Genomic DNA, 16,718 nt, shown 5'->3' with positions numbered 1-16,718 from the left:
GACTTTAGGAAGGCAATATTTGCATTTCAAACTCAGGAATGTGAAGGTGTGGAAGAATATGGATTTTTTGTGGCATCAGTGTATTCTTCTATTTCTTTTTTGTCTCCATTCAGAAGCAAACCAGATAGCAGCTTTTGAGTGGCAACTTGGGATAAAACAATGGCTTTAAAGCTCCTGGCCAGGTTAAACACGAGCCGAGAGAAACACGTTTGGGCTCAAAAGAAGAAGGATGCAGGAGAAAAGTCACTGTTCGGTCTGTTTATTAGAGGTATATTGGCAAACATTTTACAAGCTGTTGCGTAAACGTTTCCATTTAAAGAGGAAAATGCGTCACTGAAAAACATCCGCTAAGCTCAGCAGAGAACACTTTTAAAGCCCCCGATTAAAAGGCACTAGTCAGAGTTTTGCTATCCATCTTCCCTTCTTTTATTAGATTTTTTGTAAGTTGACACACGTACACACAACTCTGACAAAAACACCTGCGTTACACACTTCAGCAGCTACGATACACAGAGCGCTTCTCTGACGTGTTAGTTTCTAGAGGTAATACGACTTATGTCTGCTGTGTACACCACAATGCATGTGAAGCAACACACACTGTTAATTTAACACACTGAACACTTGTAGGAATGTAAAGCACACACATTACATCGTGGTAAGCTTTCCGTTGGCTGTATGCGCTGTTTGAGTGAAGGTTTTTTAAATATTTTCAAGATTAAATACACCATATTGCCCTTTTTTAAATACATAATGTGTCATTTTAACTTAGTTTGGCTGAATCTTGTACAAATCATAAGACAGCCGTTCCATGCAGTTTCTACATGTTTGCAAAAATAAATTTACAAAACGTCTCTTTTCTTAAATAATAGTGATCGCAGTACATTCAAATAATAGCATAAAAGTTCCTCAGCACTGCTGTTGTTTTAAATAGCTGGTGATGTAGTGGTTGCATGTAAGGTACAATCTTTTATCTTTTATTGAAACAGTTGAACCCTTCTGAGTTTAAAATACTGGAGAAAAAAAAAGAAACAAAACACTGTCACGTAAAGTTTTAATGCCACAGTAGTGCCATCGTCATAATTCTGATACTGTCGGTCCACCTGAAAGGCAAACATTGTTTTAAAAATTGCTCTGGAGTTTTTTCTGACTTGCTAAAGTGATTTCTTTGTTTTTGAAGCAAAGCAGATAGCTGATAACTTTACCACAGACTGATGAGTTGCAAACAGGATTGTTTGTCTTCAGTTCATGTTAAACCAGTATTTTTAAGTGTGGTTCTGTGGAAAGGTTTTGAATAATTAATATCTTACCTGCTGCAGATAACCCTTTGAATGACCTCAGTTAGGAGAAATAGGAGTTGAATTCTGATCAGTTTAACAAATCTGCCAAATGTGCCTTAAGGGAAGCCATTCACTTCTTGCAAATAATAATAATAAAAATAAAAACCTAAACAAATAATCCTATTTAAAATATCGATATAATGCAAACCTGATGGTATTTTAAGGGTTTTATAGCAAAACATTGGCAGAAGAGTACTTTTAAAATTAGAGTTGTTTTGATCTTTGCCAGCCCAGCTGTTCACTAAACTGCAACCCCCCCCCAAAAAAAACTTTTAATTAAGAAAATTTTATTTTTAGTTAGGTAAATAAAGCTTCTTTAGAAAAATTGTATTGTTTAAAGCAAGGTGTATATTTTAAAGTTTTCTTGTTTCGAATAAAAAATCTGCCATTGGGGTAAACAAAATTAACCCCTACTTCACACTGGAAGCATCAGCGGCGCGGAACGGCAGCGGAACGTCGCTACTTCCAATAGAATCCATTACAGTCTAAACTGTAAATGATAAGTGACCCGCACGTGTTTAGCGCCTTTCAGAGTTGGAGGACTCCATAGCGTTTTACACAACAATGTATCATTCATCCATTCACACACCAGGGCTGGAACAACGAATCAGTCAAATCATAAAGATGAATTTTGTTGTGCAACTTTTTTCTTATTGTGCAACCTTTAGTTAACAGTCAATTTGTGCAGCTCATGTGTAGGAAGCAACAGAGCAGACCGGGGCAGATCAGAACAAGAGAGAAAGCCGATGTTTTGATGAGAAACGACACACTTAGAACCATAAGTTGCTTACTGACGCACAATGAGCTAATCTAGGTGGTGTGGAGGAAAGCAGAAACCAGCAAAGACACAAAGGCAGAAACAGTTTGGGATCAAAAGTGCAACTACCAGCAGATTAGCAAATGCTAGCGGGTAGCAGGCTCACATCAAGAGGGGTTCCAAAAAAACATGATGGTCGTGAAACTTAGAACATCTAAACTCTACAAGCGGAAGAAAAGTCCTCACCATTCTGTTTGTTCTGAGCTGACTGCAGCGCTATGGAGCAGAACCGCTGAACTCAGGTTCGAGTCTGCTCTGCTAAACACCACAGCAGAATTGTGGCAAGCCACTGTAGCGTGTAATTCACAAACACGTCTATCTCTGAACATAATATAAACTGGATTATTGCTAGCCCGTACATAATAAATATGTCACCATTAAACTTTTGCAGTAGAAATTAAATGCTACTAGCATTTCCAGTAGCTTAAAACTGAACATATTATGAAATACATTAAATTTTACTGATCATAGTTTAATTCTGGATATATTTAGGTGATAGCGTGTTGTTTTGTATGCTATTAAACTGTTAAATCATGGTTTGTTGTTAAATAAAGTAAAGGAAGGAGAGAAAAATGTTTCTATAGAAGTTATTTAATTTTCCCGTTTAACCCGATCAATCGATTAATCGAGTCGAGACCCGATCTGATTCATCAATGATCCAAATGATAGCCTGTTGCAGCCCTATCACACACACACACATTCACACACTGATGGTGATGAGCTACAATGTTGCCACAGCTGCCCTGGGGAACATTGATAGAAGCAAGGCTGCCGAACACAGGCGTCACCGGTCCCTCCGATCACCACCAGCTGGCAAGGTGGGTTAAGTGTCTTGCCCAAGGACACAACAGCAGAAAGCTCTGTCAGGAGCTGGGATCAAACCTACAACCTTCCGAATACTGGACAACCTGCTCTACCTCCTAAGGTACTGCTGCCCATGGGGGAGTCTATGGGAGGGACTCAAACCAGCCGTGATGCGGAAAATTTCTGGCGCGTTTCAGAAGCGTAGAGCCGCTAAAGATAGGATTGGGTTCTATTTTTGCCATGAGCCACTTCTGGGATATGTCAATTTCTGCAGTTAACATACAGCTAGACAGGAAATCACAAACAGTTTCAGTGCAAAACGTTTGGTAATTTTCAAAATAAAAGTCGATTGCAGCTAAGTGATTTCATATCTATGTAGGTTTTGTCTATAGGTGTAACCTCATGGCTTATTAACTCCCTGCATCTTTTGAGAAATGCAGCGGTGTGGTTCCATGTTTTAATCCTGGCAGTGGAGAGAAACAACATCATAAATGACATCAAACAGCGATATAAAACGTGATTTTCTTGTTTTTGGTTTAATGGCGGATGGCATAAACAAACTGTAACCTTTAAAGTCTAGAGGGATCTTGTGATCTTGCGAGTTAAGCGAGTAACATGGCAGAGAAGCCACTTTGCAGCTGAGACTGTTCTGATGTGTACCGGCACGCAGCAGAACCCGTTCCCCTGCCATTCCGCAACGCTGATGTTTCCACTGTGAAGTAGTGGTAACTTAGCTAGAATTCTTAAAACTAGCTAATAAATCTAAAATACTTTTTTTAAAGAGTTCTTTTTAGACTAAAAATAAGATAAAATGTCTAAAACGGAATTATTATTTTTTTTGCTTTCTTAGAAACCATTTTTTGCAGTGTAGTCAGAATTAAACAAAAGTCTTCCCAAATGAAATTATTCAAAAAGCTGTCCGCAACATGCAAGGTAACAATTGTTCATAAAATCTTCACAGAACTGTCACAAAGTACTGGTTTCACATGTGATGATAGGAGGTCAGTGGATGATGTAAACAGCTGAAGTGTCGACAAATGGAGAAAAACAATAAATCCTGGCAGTTTATTAACTTCTGGAAGGCATGTCTGCTGTGATTTCTTCCTCACCCCTGTCATGTGTTTCTGCTGTTGTCTGACCTCTTGCTCCTGATGATGATTAATTAGCTGCTTCAGCCTTCATCCTCCTCGTCTACACTCATTTTTCCAATTCTGCTTCTCTCTCTGTCTTTTTTTTATTCTTAGGTTCTTCCTCCCCTCGTCTGCACTTTCATCCTTCCTGTTAATGACGCCACTTGATGAGCGGTGGAGTCTTACTCTGTCAGAGGTGTTTCAACCTTCTACCAGCATCCACAACTCTCCACCACCATGTCCTGATAATTCTTCAGTACGACCCGGTCCTGATGGTCCAGGTAGAGCAGAGCGATGGGGCTGAGGGAGGTGGGGACGCAGCAGGCCCTGGGCACCGCTCCATTCACAGAGTTCACCATAGTTTGAACTACAGCGTGGCTCGAGGCATTCATGTGGTCAGCCAGAGGGTATCGGCACTCTCCCAGGCAGAAGAAGGCGTCGTAGCCGCTGGGTGCGATGATCCACTTGTGCCACCCCACATCATTAAAATCGACATACAAAGGATGGCGACGACATCTTCCACGAGAAAGCCGCTTCAGTTTAGCTGAATGACCGCCGTTTCTCTTCACCCTTCCTCGATCGCTCCAGTTGACCCCTCCTTTGTCACCATCCCTGTCCTGCACAGAATACCCCCCTTTTTTAGCCCGGCCCCAGCCTTGGTCTTTCTTGCGGCTCTTGCTGCTGTTCTTGGACTTCCCATTTGACCCTTTTCTACCTCTTACCCATTGCCCATTACCAGCCGTTCTCCTGATGTGTTTGACTAGAGGCGCTCCATGGCCGTCATGACTGTAAGTCACTAAGAGGGGTCTCTCCTGGGCCCAGCTGTGATCATCCTGACCCACAGATCTGCACACCCTCAGGTGTCTCTCTTTGTGTTTCTCTGCCTCGTCTTCTCCTGCAGCAGAGGAGCTCTGGTCAGGAAGCGAGGTGGTGCTGTTTTCAGGCCTGTTCTCCAGGAGGAAGCCCAAACTACCAGTCCCAGCACTGGCCTTACGGAGGACCTCAGCATCTAGACGAAATACCTCCCAGAAACCATTAGGTTGATGACTAAGGAGGACATTGTTAAGTAACCTAGTCTCTAGCAGAGTGGGCTCAGGATCCTTGTGGTGCTTGGAGAGGTAAAGGTTTAATCTGTAAGGTCCTTGAGCCAGGGAGGCTCTAACTCCGCGGAGGAGCCGAAGCTCAGCCGAGAGCAGCAACTCATCCTGAGGTATGGAGGAGATGTTGAAGGAAATGTGCACTCTTGTGCGATCGTTTGTTTTGCCATGGTCTCCAAGAGGCTCTGAAAAGAAGAGAGAACACAGATGTTCAGTGAGGTTTGTCAACCGCAAGCTTGTTTTTTGGATGTCAAGAGCAGGAAATGTGTTAAACTATTTTAATAAAATCAACATCAACCTAAAGCCCCTTGTTACTCAAAAATATAGGCTTTCATGAAATGTTTCCTTTTTTTCTTTTTAACTTTTTAACATAACAAAAAGACTTGATCAGCAGTTATCACCGTTATATAGAATTTGAGATTAAATGAGATTAAACCAATTATTTGTTCACACTGACTGAGATTTAAATGAATTATTTATTATTAGAAATTATTATTATGGATACTGTCCATGCCTTTATGTTACACACTTTTCACATGTTTGTGTGCTTGACCACCTCCAGTTGGTCCAGAACTCTGCAGCAAACAGAAGAGCTCACATCACTCCTATTCTGATGTCTCTGCACTGGTTACCCATTAACTTTAGAGATCATTTTAGAATCCTGACTTCTTGGTCAAGCTCCTCCTTATATTACTAATCTGTTAAAATCTTATGATCCAACCCGAGGCCTCAGGTCTGCAAAGTGGAACCTTCTAGAAGTTCCAAAGACCAGATATAAAAGTTGAGGTGATTGCTCCTTCCAGGCTTTGGAATAAACTTCCTTTATTCTTACGTACTGACAGTTTGGTCACCTTTAAAAAGCAGCTTAAGACTCTTTTATTTAAAACTGCTTTCACTTCAATCTTTTGTGTTTCCTTCACTTTTTCTGTTTTTAATAATCTTTAATTTGTTTTATTATTTTTGATTTTTTTTACTTTATGATTTTTTTGTTTTGTTGATCAATGTGAAGGATTTTGTGATTTTTTTTGCGATATTAACTATATAAAAACTCTTTACTTACTTACAAAGTATGATGTGGATTTAGAGGAAAACAGAGCAAATTCAGTAAACGAAGAAGAAAAAATTTCTGCATGATGTAGCTTACAAAATATGCTAATTTTAGAAATATTTCACTGCTTTAAAAATCATTATAATAACTAAAAGCACACAAGCAGCAATGTTAATTTTGAAATGTAAAAAATATGGTTCCCATGGATACATTCTGTATGTTTGTGATGTAAAACAGCATATTAACTATCCAACAGGTTTCAAGAAATGTTGCAAAAAGAAATAGCTCAAATGAATTTTATGTTTTTTTTGTGAACTTCATCTTTTACATTTTGCGTCATTACATTTCCTGCCAGATGTGGTTTATTTAATAAATGTTGAGGAAAGCACGTTAAAGGTAAGTTGAGGCAGAATTATAGGAGACAAAAGGCGCAAAAGCATAAAACAAAATGTTAAGTCATGGCTCATTTCTCCAGATGAAGCTACACACAGTAGTTCTGCATTTTCAATAAAACTCGGCAAAAAGGAAAGAAACGAAATCTACATCAGAAACTTAAATAAGTTCTTTGTTTTTATCAAACAGAACAGACATCCCAAGGAGATGATACTACAGGAATCTGACTGAAAATCCTTACAAGAAGTGAAACATGTTTCTATGGAGATCTGTAGTAGTGAGCATCATGAAACATCAGTGATCTCACCATGGTGGTGAAAGCTGCGTACTGTGTTGGCCTGCTCAATGTGCTGGCTGGGGAAGCGGAACAAAGGGTCTTCTACCAGATGGTACTGCTGCTGATGGAAGCGGTAAAGATCAAGGAGGTACTGTGGCACTGACACTCCGGGTCGTGGGTTAGGCTGAGACTGTAGGCCCAGTCGGCTCAGGAGGAGACTCTGTATGGCCTGAGCCAGACCAGGATCAGGGAGAGCCGAGGTGGGTGATGGGGAATTAGGTGAAGGGGACGCCCTGCCATGACCAGTCTCGCTGGTGTCTCCACCCTGGCCACCAGACGAGGCTTGAGGTAGCAGCAAGACCATGAGGAGCAGGAGGTTAGCAGGGAGCATGGTGGACCTGGAGGAGCACAGGCAGGAGAAGAGGATTGTACAATCTGGGAAAATCAAAGCATAAATCTGCAAAAAATTATTCTTTCCTTCAGCTTTTATACAAAATTTATGTTTGAAGATTGTAAATCATATTATGAAACACAAATTAAAGTGTTTGCAGAGAAATCTGCAAAAGACATGAAGTCGCAGTTCTGTGTATATCATGCTTCTCATGTCTTCTCCTTCCTGGACACACCAGTTTCTCATTAGTCTTTTGCCTTCATGTGGCATATGTTCAAGAAATTTACAGTCGACTTATCCTCACAAAGTTGTTTGCTTGTTACTCCAGGCTGCCGTTGTTTTTACTGGGCTAATTTATGGTGAGCTTAATGCCCGTATGGCCCATATATCTCACAGGACACCTCGGCAGGAACAATTAAGCAGCTTCTAGCTGTCATTTAATCATGTTGTGTATTTGCGTTTTAAATGGCTCGGAGTTATTAAAACTTGTAGCATCAATCAGGTGTTGTTTACTCAGGTGGTGTGTTTTAGGGTTGTGAGAAGCTGCCACAATGACAGATTGCCTGATTTTTTTTCTCTTTTCCTTTTAAATCACCAGAGGATTCAGATATTAAAGCGGTCAGTAGCTTTCCATAACTTTGGCATGGTGAGGGAAAGAAAAAGATATTTCCCAAGCTTCAAACAGATGTAAGAAATAAATGTGATATGATGTGTCTTAGATCTAGTCATAGGAACAAATCTTAGACAAGATGTAGTAAAGGTTCAGGTTTGGATTTCTATGTAGAAAAAGAGAATCAAATTTAAATGTACTTGAAATAAAATGCTCTGAAATGTATGACGGTCACATTGTTGTTCACCGGTTGGCAGGATCATTCTGCCTGAATAAAATTTGTTCCCAAAACAATGTGGACGGTGACAGCTTTTTACAGAGAATGACATGTATATCTATATCTATTTCTATATTTATATCTATGTCTATATTTGTATTTAAAGAGCAAGTCACCCCCAAATAAACTTTTTTTTTTGCTGATAAACTAAATAAACGAGTGTCTAATCGTGCTGCAGACATGTGTCGTCAATAATTTGGCACTTCAGTGCATCTTAGTTAAAATTTAAATATTCTGCCTAAAACTGGCAGTGTTGTGCCGTTGTCAGGTAAAAACTCTGCACTGTATTCTAATTTTAATCTACCACAGCTATTGGCTAAGAGGTATGCTATGATGTAAACTGGTACATTATGATGTCACAATGTTGTCGTGAGCCTGTGTGTGTATTTGTTAGCAGCTCCGCCCTCTCGGTCTGCCAGGCAACAGCATTTGTTGCATTTTTCAAACAGGAAGTGGGAGTGGAGTTAGAATCTGGTAGGGGTTGACTTGCTCTTTAAATCTCTCTCTCTCTCTCTCTCTCTCTCTCTCTCACACACACACACACACACACACACACACACCAATACATACATACATACATACACACACACACACACACACACACACACACACACACACACACACACACACACACACACACACACATATATATATATATATATATATATATATATATATATATAGAGAGAGAGAGAGAGAGAGAGAGAGAGAGAGAGAGAGAGATGAATTGCTGTGAAATTGTGCAAAAACTTTGATATTCTCAAGTACTCAGTTACTTTTAACTAATCAAGCCATCATAGATATGTCTATCATTAAAAACTAAAATGTTCTCTTTTGTTGTCCTTGGAAATAAATCAGAAGCAACAACAAAAAAAAAACCTTTCAAATATTGGATGGATTTCTTTAGTTTGAATCCCAGTGATGCTGCAGTATTAGAAGTTATTTAATGAAATAATTTTAGTAGATCAGTAAAGAATTTTTTCAGGGACAAATTGTGATAAAAAACTAAAACCTGCTATGTTTTGATGAATGATGAATATCAATGTCACTACTCTGGTTCACGTGTAGAAGGATCTCTTAAACCTTTGGTGTTTGCTTTTGTAAACTTTGACTTTTTTGTGTGATATTCTCTCAATCGTCTTTAATCACAATTTGAGTCTTCACTTTATTTCCAACTTTATCATAAAAGAAGAAGAGAAAAAGAAAGACAAACATTTATTTACTTGGATACTAATGATGACACATTAACGTTCAGTTAAGCTCAGCTTTTCTTGGTGGGGTTTTAGGCTTTTTCACCGAACTCAAAGCAAGGACTGACCTGTGTGGCTTTTTGCATTGCGGGAACTCCTGAATAGGGTCGCCCACCTGACCCGGCTAACACCCTGCATCTTTGTTGAGAAGGTGCTCTTAACTGAGAGAGTAATTACAAGCCAGCAAGGTAACAGCTCCCTTGACACAAAGAGGTCGAGTTAACCCTCTGGAGGCAGGCGTTGCAGATTTGCAACGTTAAAACCTACCTACCTGGTTACTCCACATACGTCTTTCATGAGCATTTTTTAACTCAGAAGTACCCCTGAAGGACTTAGTTGTTCGTCCTTTTATCAAAACTTATTTAGAGCCTGAGAGGGTTAAAAGTATTAAAAGGTTGTAGAAAAAAATAGTCTGTAATCAAATATGTAAAAAATGTAATCATTTTCTCTCCGTGGAAGCACTTTAAGTTTGTTATAATCTCTTTCCTTCACAAGTGCTCATATATCTCTCTTTTTCTCGCCTCTATCTCTTTATCTCATCTATGTAAGGGACAAAGAATCAATTAGGGCCTCTGCAGTGAGATAGCAGTGGCGTTTATGGCTGAGTAAACATATAACAAGGCTGTAATGACTCCTAATCTTGCCGCACTGTCAGAAACAGGGCCAAAAGGAGGTCACAGGTGTGAAGGCGCGCATATTTTTAATGCATGTTCAAATGTGTGCTACTCATACGAGACGTGGTTCAAAGGGCAGGCATGCTGGGAAAATGAGCCACCTCCAACCGTGGGATTGTTGCTAGCTATCCATTAAACTCTTGCAGCTCCACCCAGGCCTGTTTCACCTGAGGCAGCGCAGCGGAGGACAATTACAGATTAGACGCCGCTGAGCAGCCCCTCCCATATACTGTGGAGGCTTGTAAAGCAGATTAAGGACAACAACACCACCACTCTCCTGTACTTTCCTCACCTGCAAAACTACACAGGTGACTCTGCGGTACAAAGGTTTAGTTGTCACACAGAAAGGTGTGTCAGAGCAGGAGTGAGGCAAAGAATCAGATGAATAAGAAAGAAAAACGTTCCAGTTTAAACAAATGCTCTCTTCTAACTGTGTTCTGATTGGTTCTTGGGTAAACAAGGCAAAAATAAACCAAAAGTGATTTGGAAACCTTTTGAGGGTGTGACCCAATCTGCTGTCAGATAGCCAAGAGCTCTGCTGTTTCATATCACCTTTAGCTCTTTTCCTGTCCAGTAAGGCTCAGGTCTGACCCTGAGGTCATGTCACATTTGGAGGATAATCTTTATCTTTCTGAATTTGAATAATTAGAGGCTCGCAGATAAGCCGAGACAAAGGTTTGACGGTTTGGAGTTCAGCTGCTGTGTGTGTGTGTGCGCCTCGGGTCCGTGTTTCGGCCGAGGCCTGACCTCCGGAGCAGACGGCACCACGACCCTGCTGCTCTGCCCCGTGTATTTCTGAACTCGCTGATTAAAACCTCTGAACTCCGACGTCCGCCTCGCCTTTTATCTGTTTATTTCAAACTCTGCTCCTCTTCCCCTTCCTTCTTCCTCTTTGCATTTCTTGAACTTTGTCCTGTTGTTTTGAGCTGTCAATACAGACGTACCTATGTATTTTTTCCCCACCGGCTATTTTAAATTAACAGTACCATCAGAGGGGATCCCTGTCTTCAGGTTCCCCTTGTTAGAAAGATCGATTACATCTGAATCGACGCTAAAACACTTTACCACTGCTTATTTTCTTTTCCTAGCTCTTAAATGAATGGTGTTTTTACGGAAGACCGTTGCTGGGTGTTGCTCGTGTCACCACAGCCAGCTGATTTATCCACCGCCACTGTCTTCGTGTTCCGCCTGGTCCCTTCACTTTCCCTTCCTGTTGTTCTTCCCGTGTTTCTTTTCCCAAATTCCTTCTTTCAATCTCCCTGATTTCTTCTTCCTCTCCTTCCTCAAAGCTCTCCTTTTTCAGTGCAGCCATCCTTTTACTTCTGAACTTGATACATGTACCATACATGCCACCGGGTTCACTTTTACGCTCTGAGCAAATGCTTGAACAATATCCCATCAGCCTCGTGAGCCAAAATGTAATACGCACTTGAGGAATACACACCTGTGGAACACTTCAGGAAACATTTGTTTTTGTTGCTGCTGCTTGCTTACAGCAGCTCTTAGTTTGAGAGTGAGATTACATGCTATGATGGGTATAAGTAACCAGAACATTATGACCGAGTGATTCTCTACATGCTTTCTTAAGCACTAAAGTAGGAACTATTGAATTTGGGAGTTTGATTTGACAGCAGTTATAACTGCAGCAGAACTGATGAGTGGCTGTGCTGCAGCTACAGATGCAGATGTGCTCTGCTGTGAATGATGCACATGGAAATAACACAGAAAACTGGGAAAATCCAACAAAGGTACGCATAACTTACAAGCATCAAAATGTTCCATCACCCTGAGGCTCTCCCCCTGAGCCGGGGATGCTCGGAGGTCTGAGCGCCACCAGAGCATTGTGGTTTTACAGAACGAGGCCTCCGCTCTTCACCAGCCTCAGTGGAAACACTGACATGCCGAAGCCACAAACTGCTGCCTGACAGCTGAACCGATGTGAAATACAGAACAAAAACACGCCGCTGCTTTTCACATTAAACCCGATGTGTGTTAACACTGAGGGCCGGCTCATGCCGAGCACGCTGCAGCGGTGCTGAGTTGTGTTCTTTGAACCCATAATGGGCACGTTATTCCCAGATGAGCTGCTTATGCTGAATGAGATTTTGATGGAGTGAAAAAGTTTGCAAGCTGTGTATGCATGTGCATGAGAGTGTGTGTTTGTCCCCTGAGGGACCTAATGGTTTCAGCAGCAGAGTTCCTGTGGCCAGTAGCTTGACAGGCAGATGTGTGTGTGTGTGTGTGTGTTTGAGAGAGAGAGAGAGAGGGAGGAGGTAGTACTTACGTCCAGGTGTTGTGGGATGTATTCAGAGTCCATGATTTATCCTTGAGCTCCAGTGTTACGATCCCTTGCCTCGTGCTGTCGCTCCTTTGGACAGAATGGACAAAGTGGACAGTTTATGTCTCTGTGTATTTTTTATTCTCTCAGAGCACGTCCCTTCTATGAGTCTCTACTCGCTCCATGTTTCTTCTTGGCTTTCTCGCTCAGCTTCTCATCCTGCTGTCACTGTCAGATAAGCAAATCTTTACAAACATCCCCTTTCCCCTGCCTGACCTCTGCTGGTGTGCGCCACCCTTTCTGGTTCCTCCACACTTCTACCTCTGGTTCTGTGGAACAAGCGACTTCACCTAGAAGCTTTAAAAGAAAAACGTGTTCTGTATCTGTCATCGATAACAGCTCCCTCCTGGTCCTAAACCTTCTCTCTAAGCTTCCCTCCTTTCCTCTCTACTGTCTTCCTCCCTTTTGTATCTCCTCCCCTTTCCCCTCTCTCTCTCTCTCTCTCTCTCTCTCTCTCTCTCTCTCTCTCTCTCTCTCTCTCTCTCTCTCTCTCTCTAGCACACACACCTCCACACACACATTTCTTCCTTATAGCCTGTACACAGCTGATAAACTGTGTCCAACTCTGACTGCCTTTACCAACTCAGATTCTATAAAACAGTGATGTCACTACATTTACAAACATTTAGCTCCATGATTTACACAGATGTCTAAACTAAACTGATTTCCCAGTTTTAACCTGCACACATTCTGGTTCAGATGACCCTGGAGGTCAGCAAACACAAGCAGATTGATAGTTTCCTTCGTTAATAAACTCACCTGCTGCGTTTCATTTGGGTTTTTGGCCGACATGCTCCCAGACAGTCGCCCTGTCATTATAAATACCCGTAAGAGCAACGAGACTCAGTCACAAATCCGAGGTATGAATGGATGACTCATAAGTTCTGCCATGAAGTCACCAAAAGCGAGATTTGTGATTGGATGGAAGTAAGACGTTGAAGTAAAAAACGGGTTGAAGCAAGGTGCATTTGTCCTTCCCGCATAGAGCGGGCGGCGGGGCTGAATTTGTATTCATGAGGTAAGCCCATGAGAAAACGTCTCTTTAGGATGCATCGTCTCACATATTAGATCTCATCTGGAGAATCACTCATCTACGTCCCTCTGCTCCTCCTCCCTGTCCCCTCCGCTCCCTCTTTCAGACCACTCGAGTACAAACACACACACACACAAAAACTTAAGCCACAGACCTCATTCATCCCCAGACTGAGTAATTGTCCCACCGCACAGCAACTTTACACACACACACACACACACACACACACACACACACACACACACACACACACACACACACACACACACACACGCACGCACGCACGCACGCACGCACACACACACACACACACACACACACACACACAAACAAAACTCTGCTTATGTATCATTTTTGAAAGTTTGCAAATTAAAGACGGGCACAAAGGTAAACAACCTGAACATGTAGACGTAATTCTGCACAGGAAAGTGCCCATTTTGACATCAGAGCATATCCGTGTAATTTAGAGGATACCAAAGCTTGTACGTTGTCAGTTTGAGGCGTGACTGAATAAAGTTTCTTTTGACTAGTGGAGTAAAGCAAATAGAAAATGGTCAGAATGTGTCCTCATGGAGTCAAAAAACAAAAAAGCTTTTTTCACAGATGATAGAAATTTAAAGGAAAATAGTTTTGATTATCAGGCCTGTGGTCTACAAAGAAAACCAAATCAAAGTAATCCTTATCCATAATATATAAACACCATCAGTGGGGAAAAGGCTGATATTTTAGACTTTTATTTCTTTCTAGTGACCTTTAATAAGGTTAACACATCCACTGTAAATGCTAGCCTTTAAAATAAGTTTGACTCCCGAGAGAAAAACCTGAAAGAATAAACATCCCAACTCTACTTAAAGTTCTATAAAAATGAATGAAGGATTTAGGCACGTTGAGCCTCTGCTCCAAATTCCTTCCCAGAATGAGCCCAGCCTCCAGCTTTCCCATCCTCTGGAAAAGCTCTCGGCTGCCTGTCCCTTCTGACGGGGGTGGTGAGAAACTTTTAAAGTAATACCTCATCCGCCCTCCTTAATAAGCCGTCCATCCATCCTGCATCCCAGCGTTCCCACCTCCATCCCTCCACGGACACAGTTAATGAGGCCCCATCACGGGAGGAGGAAGAGACAGTTTTTTGGATTTATTCCCAGTTCTGCTTCGTTTTTTTAATGTCCACCTTCAACAAATTTTCACATATAATAACTCATCAATCAGCCTGATCATCAGTCACTCACCAGCAGGAGAAGGAGAATGCACTGAGCTGGAAAAGAAAAGTTTGTGTGTGTGTGTGTGTGTGTGTGTGTGTGTGTGTGTGTGTGTGTGTGTGTGTGTGTGTGTGTGTGAAGACTTACTTGAACATTAAATTAATTAAATTGTATGAGTCTCCAATGATCCTGCAAATAATAATTTATGCTAAAAAGATCATCTGATTACCACTATTGGGTTGTCCAAATGCAAAGTTTGCTCAAACTTTTCTTTAGTTATTTTTATAATTAGTCTTTTTTTAATTGTGCATTTTCCTCTTAGACCAGTTTCTGCACACTGACTGTTGGTGATTAGATAAAGACTCAAATCTGTGTGCAACTTTTAACCTTTAATCACAATCACTGTAACATTTAGCAATAAATTTTATTCATGACACAAGGAGAACATCCTTTTATGTAATATGACCTCAATTATGTTGCAGTTTGTGTCAATTTATTTGTATTTTGGTCCTCAACCCATTGCAAGGTTGCCATTTTGAGATTGTAGAAGTGCCCTTGTCAATCTCATCTGCGTTGTTAAAGTGAGCATCTTGCATTGTAGCTGCACTGGTTGCACTCAGTAAACAGTCTGAGCTTTCCGTGTCACTTACTGTAAACCTGGATGGAAAGAGAAAAAGACACTTTCCTGTATTTGAATCAAAGAAACGGTTTAACTGATGAGCCAAAGTTTTCGCTCTTCTATCATTGACTGTTTGGTTGGAAGGCAGTTATATAAGCTAAACAGGGTTAGAAATGAAAACAGTGAAGTAACATTGATACAAATCATGTGACATTTTGTTTACAGAAGTTTGAGAAACAAGGAAGTTTAATCAGTCATCTGCAGCCTTTTCTAAATCAAACTTTCCTCTGAAGAAAGCAGGGTGAGTCAAAAGAGCAAAGCTTTGAACACTTAATGAAATCACTAGAAGAAAAACGTTGCATCAACCTGCATCAAGCAACCTTTGTGAGATAAACATAGAAAGTTTAGCATTTGATGAGTAGTTATTTCTGATGGTTTGCTCCTGTTACAGAAAAATATTGCCTCAAAAACATATAAAATCCTCAACACAAATTATAGTTAAGAAACAAATGTAACTTGGCCGATCTGCAGTAGCAATCTTCAAAAAGTTACCAATATTTTACAAAGTTACACGTCTTGTTGTCTATCTTCTCTACCATCCAGCCAAAAATCCCTTTTTTAATGTTGCTGTTTCTTTTGAACGTTGCCTAATAAAAGCTATAATGGACATTTATAAATAGTTCTTTGTGTGTCAGCTACTGCACCAATGCTCGAACAGCTGGAGGACAATAGAATGAAGGATCCAGACGCGCTGGAGCACTCAGGTGACTCAAGTCTGAATGGGTGCGAAATCATAAAAACTACACACTAATGTCTCGATGCACATGTTACGATTTTGCACTTATTAAAGGGACTTTGTGGACTTTTGAATTTTTATGCTCACGATTGCCCCCTCAGGCCAAAAGCGTAACGGCAGCTTCAATAGTAGGCTCGTGCACGAGGCGTGCATGCTGTATGTGCACACTCCTTGACGAAAATAACAGCTGAGACAGTCCCTTGTGTGTGTGTGTGTGTGTGTGTGTGCGCGCGCACGTGTGTGTGTGGCCTGGAGGACAGAGGACAGGAGAACGCGCAGCTAATTAATTAAATAATTTGGTTCTGTACCTTTCTCTTCAGCACAGCCGACAAAGGTTTAAGATGGGTCAGTCCTCCTGCATGCTCAGATCATTCCCTTCTCTTGCTTGAAAAATTGTTTCAAAATGAAAGTAGAACCCACATCTTTTTTATCTGTGAATTCAATGCCGTTCGGCGAGTCTCAAATAAAAATTTGGGCATCTTACTGTAAAAAATATACCATTAATGTAAAAAAGAAACTCTACATAAACTATGTTCACATCCAGAATTGAAACCAGGTCTTCTACATGAGAGTCAGACATCTTACAAGGTGAGCTACACACCAGTATCATTCATAACATCTGTAACTTTTA

General features: G+C 41.0%; 1 protein-coding gene across 1 annotated transcript; it reads right to left on the bottom strand.

The window, feature by feature from the left end:
- Window positions 1-243: 243 nt before the first annotated feature.
- Window positions 244-13,319, bottom strand: bmp16 (bone morphogenetic protein 16). Its single transcript, XM_015951453.3, has 4 exons — window positions 13,203-13,319; window positions 12,390-12,473; window positions 6,934-7,301; window positions 244-5,370 (listed from the first exon to the last, which is right to left on the bottom strand). Exons 1-4 carry the CDS (start codon window positions 13,214-13,216, stop codon window positions 4,298-4,300), a joined length of 1,539 nt encoding a protein of 512 aa, XP_015806939.1. The 5' UTR covers window positions 13,217-13,319; the 3' UTR covers window positions 244-4,297.
- Between the last annotated feature and the right edge of the window lie 3,399 nt (window positions 13,320-16,718).

The sequence above is a fragment of the Nothobranchius furzeri genome, chromosome 13, assembly GCF_043380555.1.
Source record: "Nothobranchius furzeri strain GRZ-AD chromosome 13, NfurGRZ-RIMD1, whole genome shotgun sequence".
Classification (NCBI taxonomy): domain Eukaryota; kingdom Metazoa; phylum Chordata; class Actinopteri; order Cyprinodontiformes; family Nothobranchiidae; genus Nothobranchius; species Nothobranchius furzeri.
Note: the sequence above shows the minus strand (reverse complement) of the source record. Positions and strands in the feature narration are given on the sequence as shown.

Bases quoted from the DNA above. Each gene is read 5' to 3' on its own strand.
- bmp16 (XM_015951453.3), bottom strand. The intron at 7,302-12,389 runs GTAAGTACTACC...GTGCTCCTCCAG, and splicing joins ACATCCCACAACACCTGGAC to GTCCACCATGCTCCCTGCTA. The intron at 5,371-6,933 runs GTGAGATCACTG...TCTTCTTTTCAG, and splicing joins ACGCAGCTTTCACCACCATG to AGCCTCTTGGAGACCATGGC.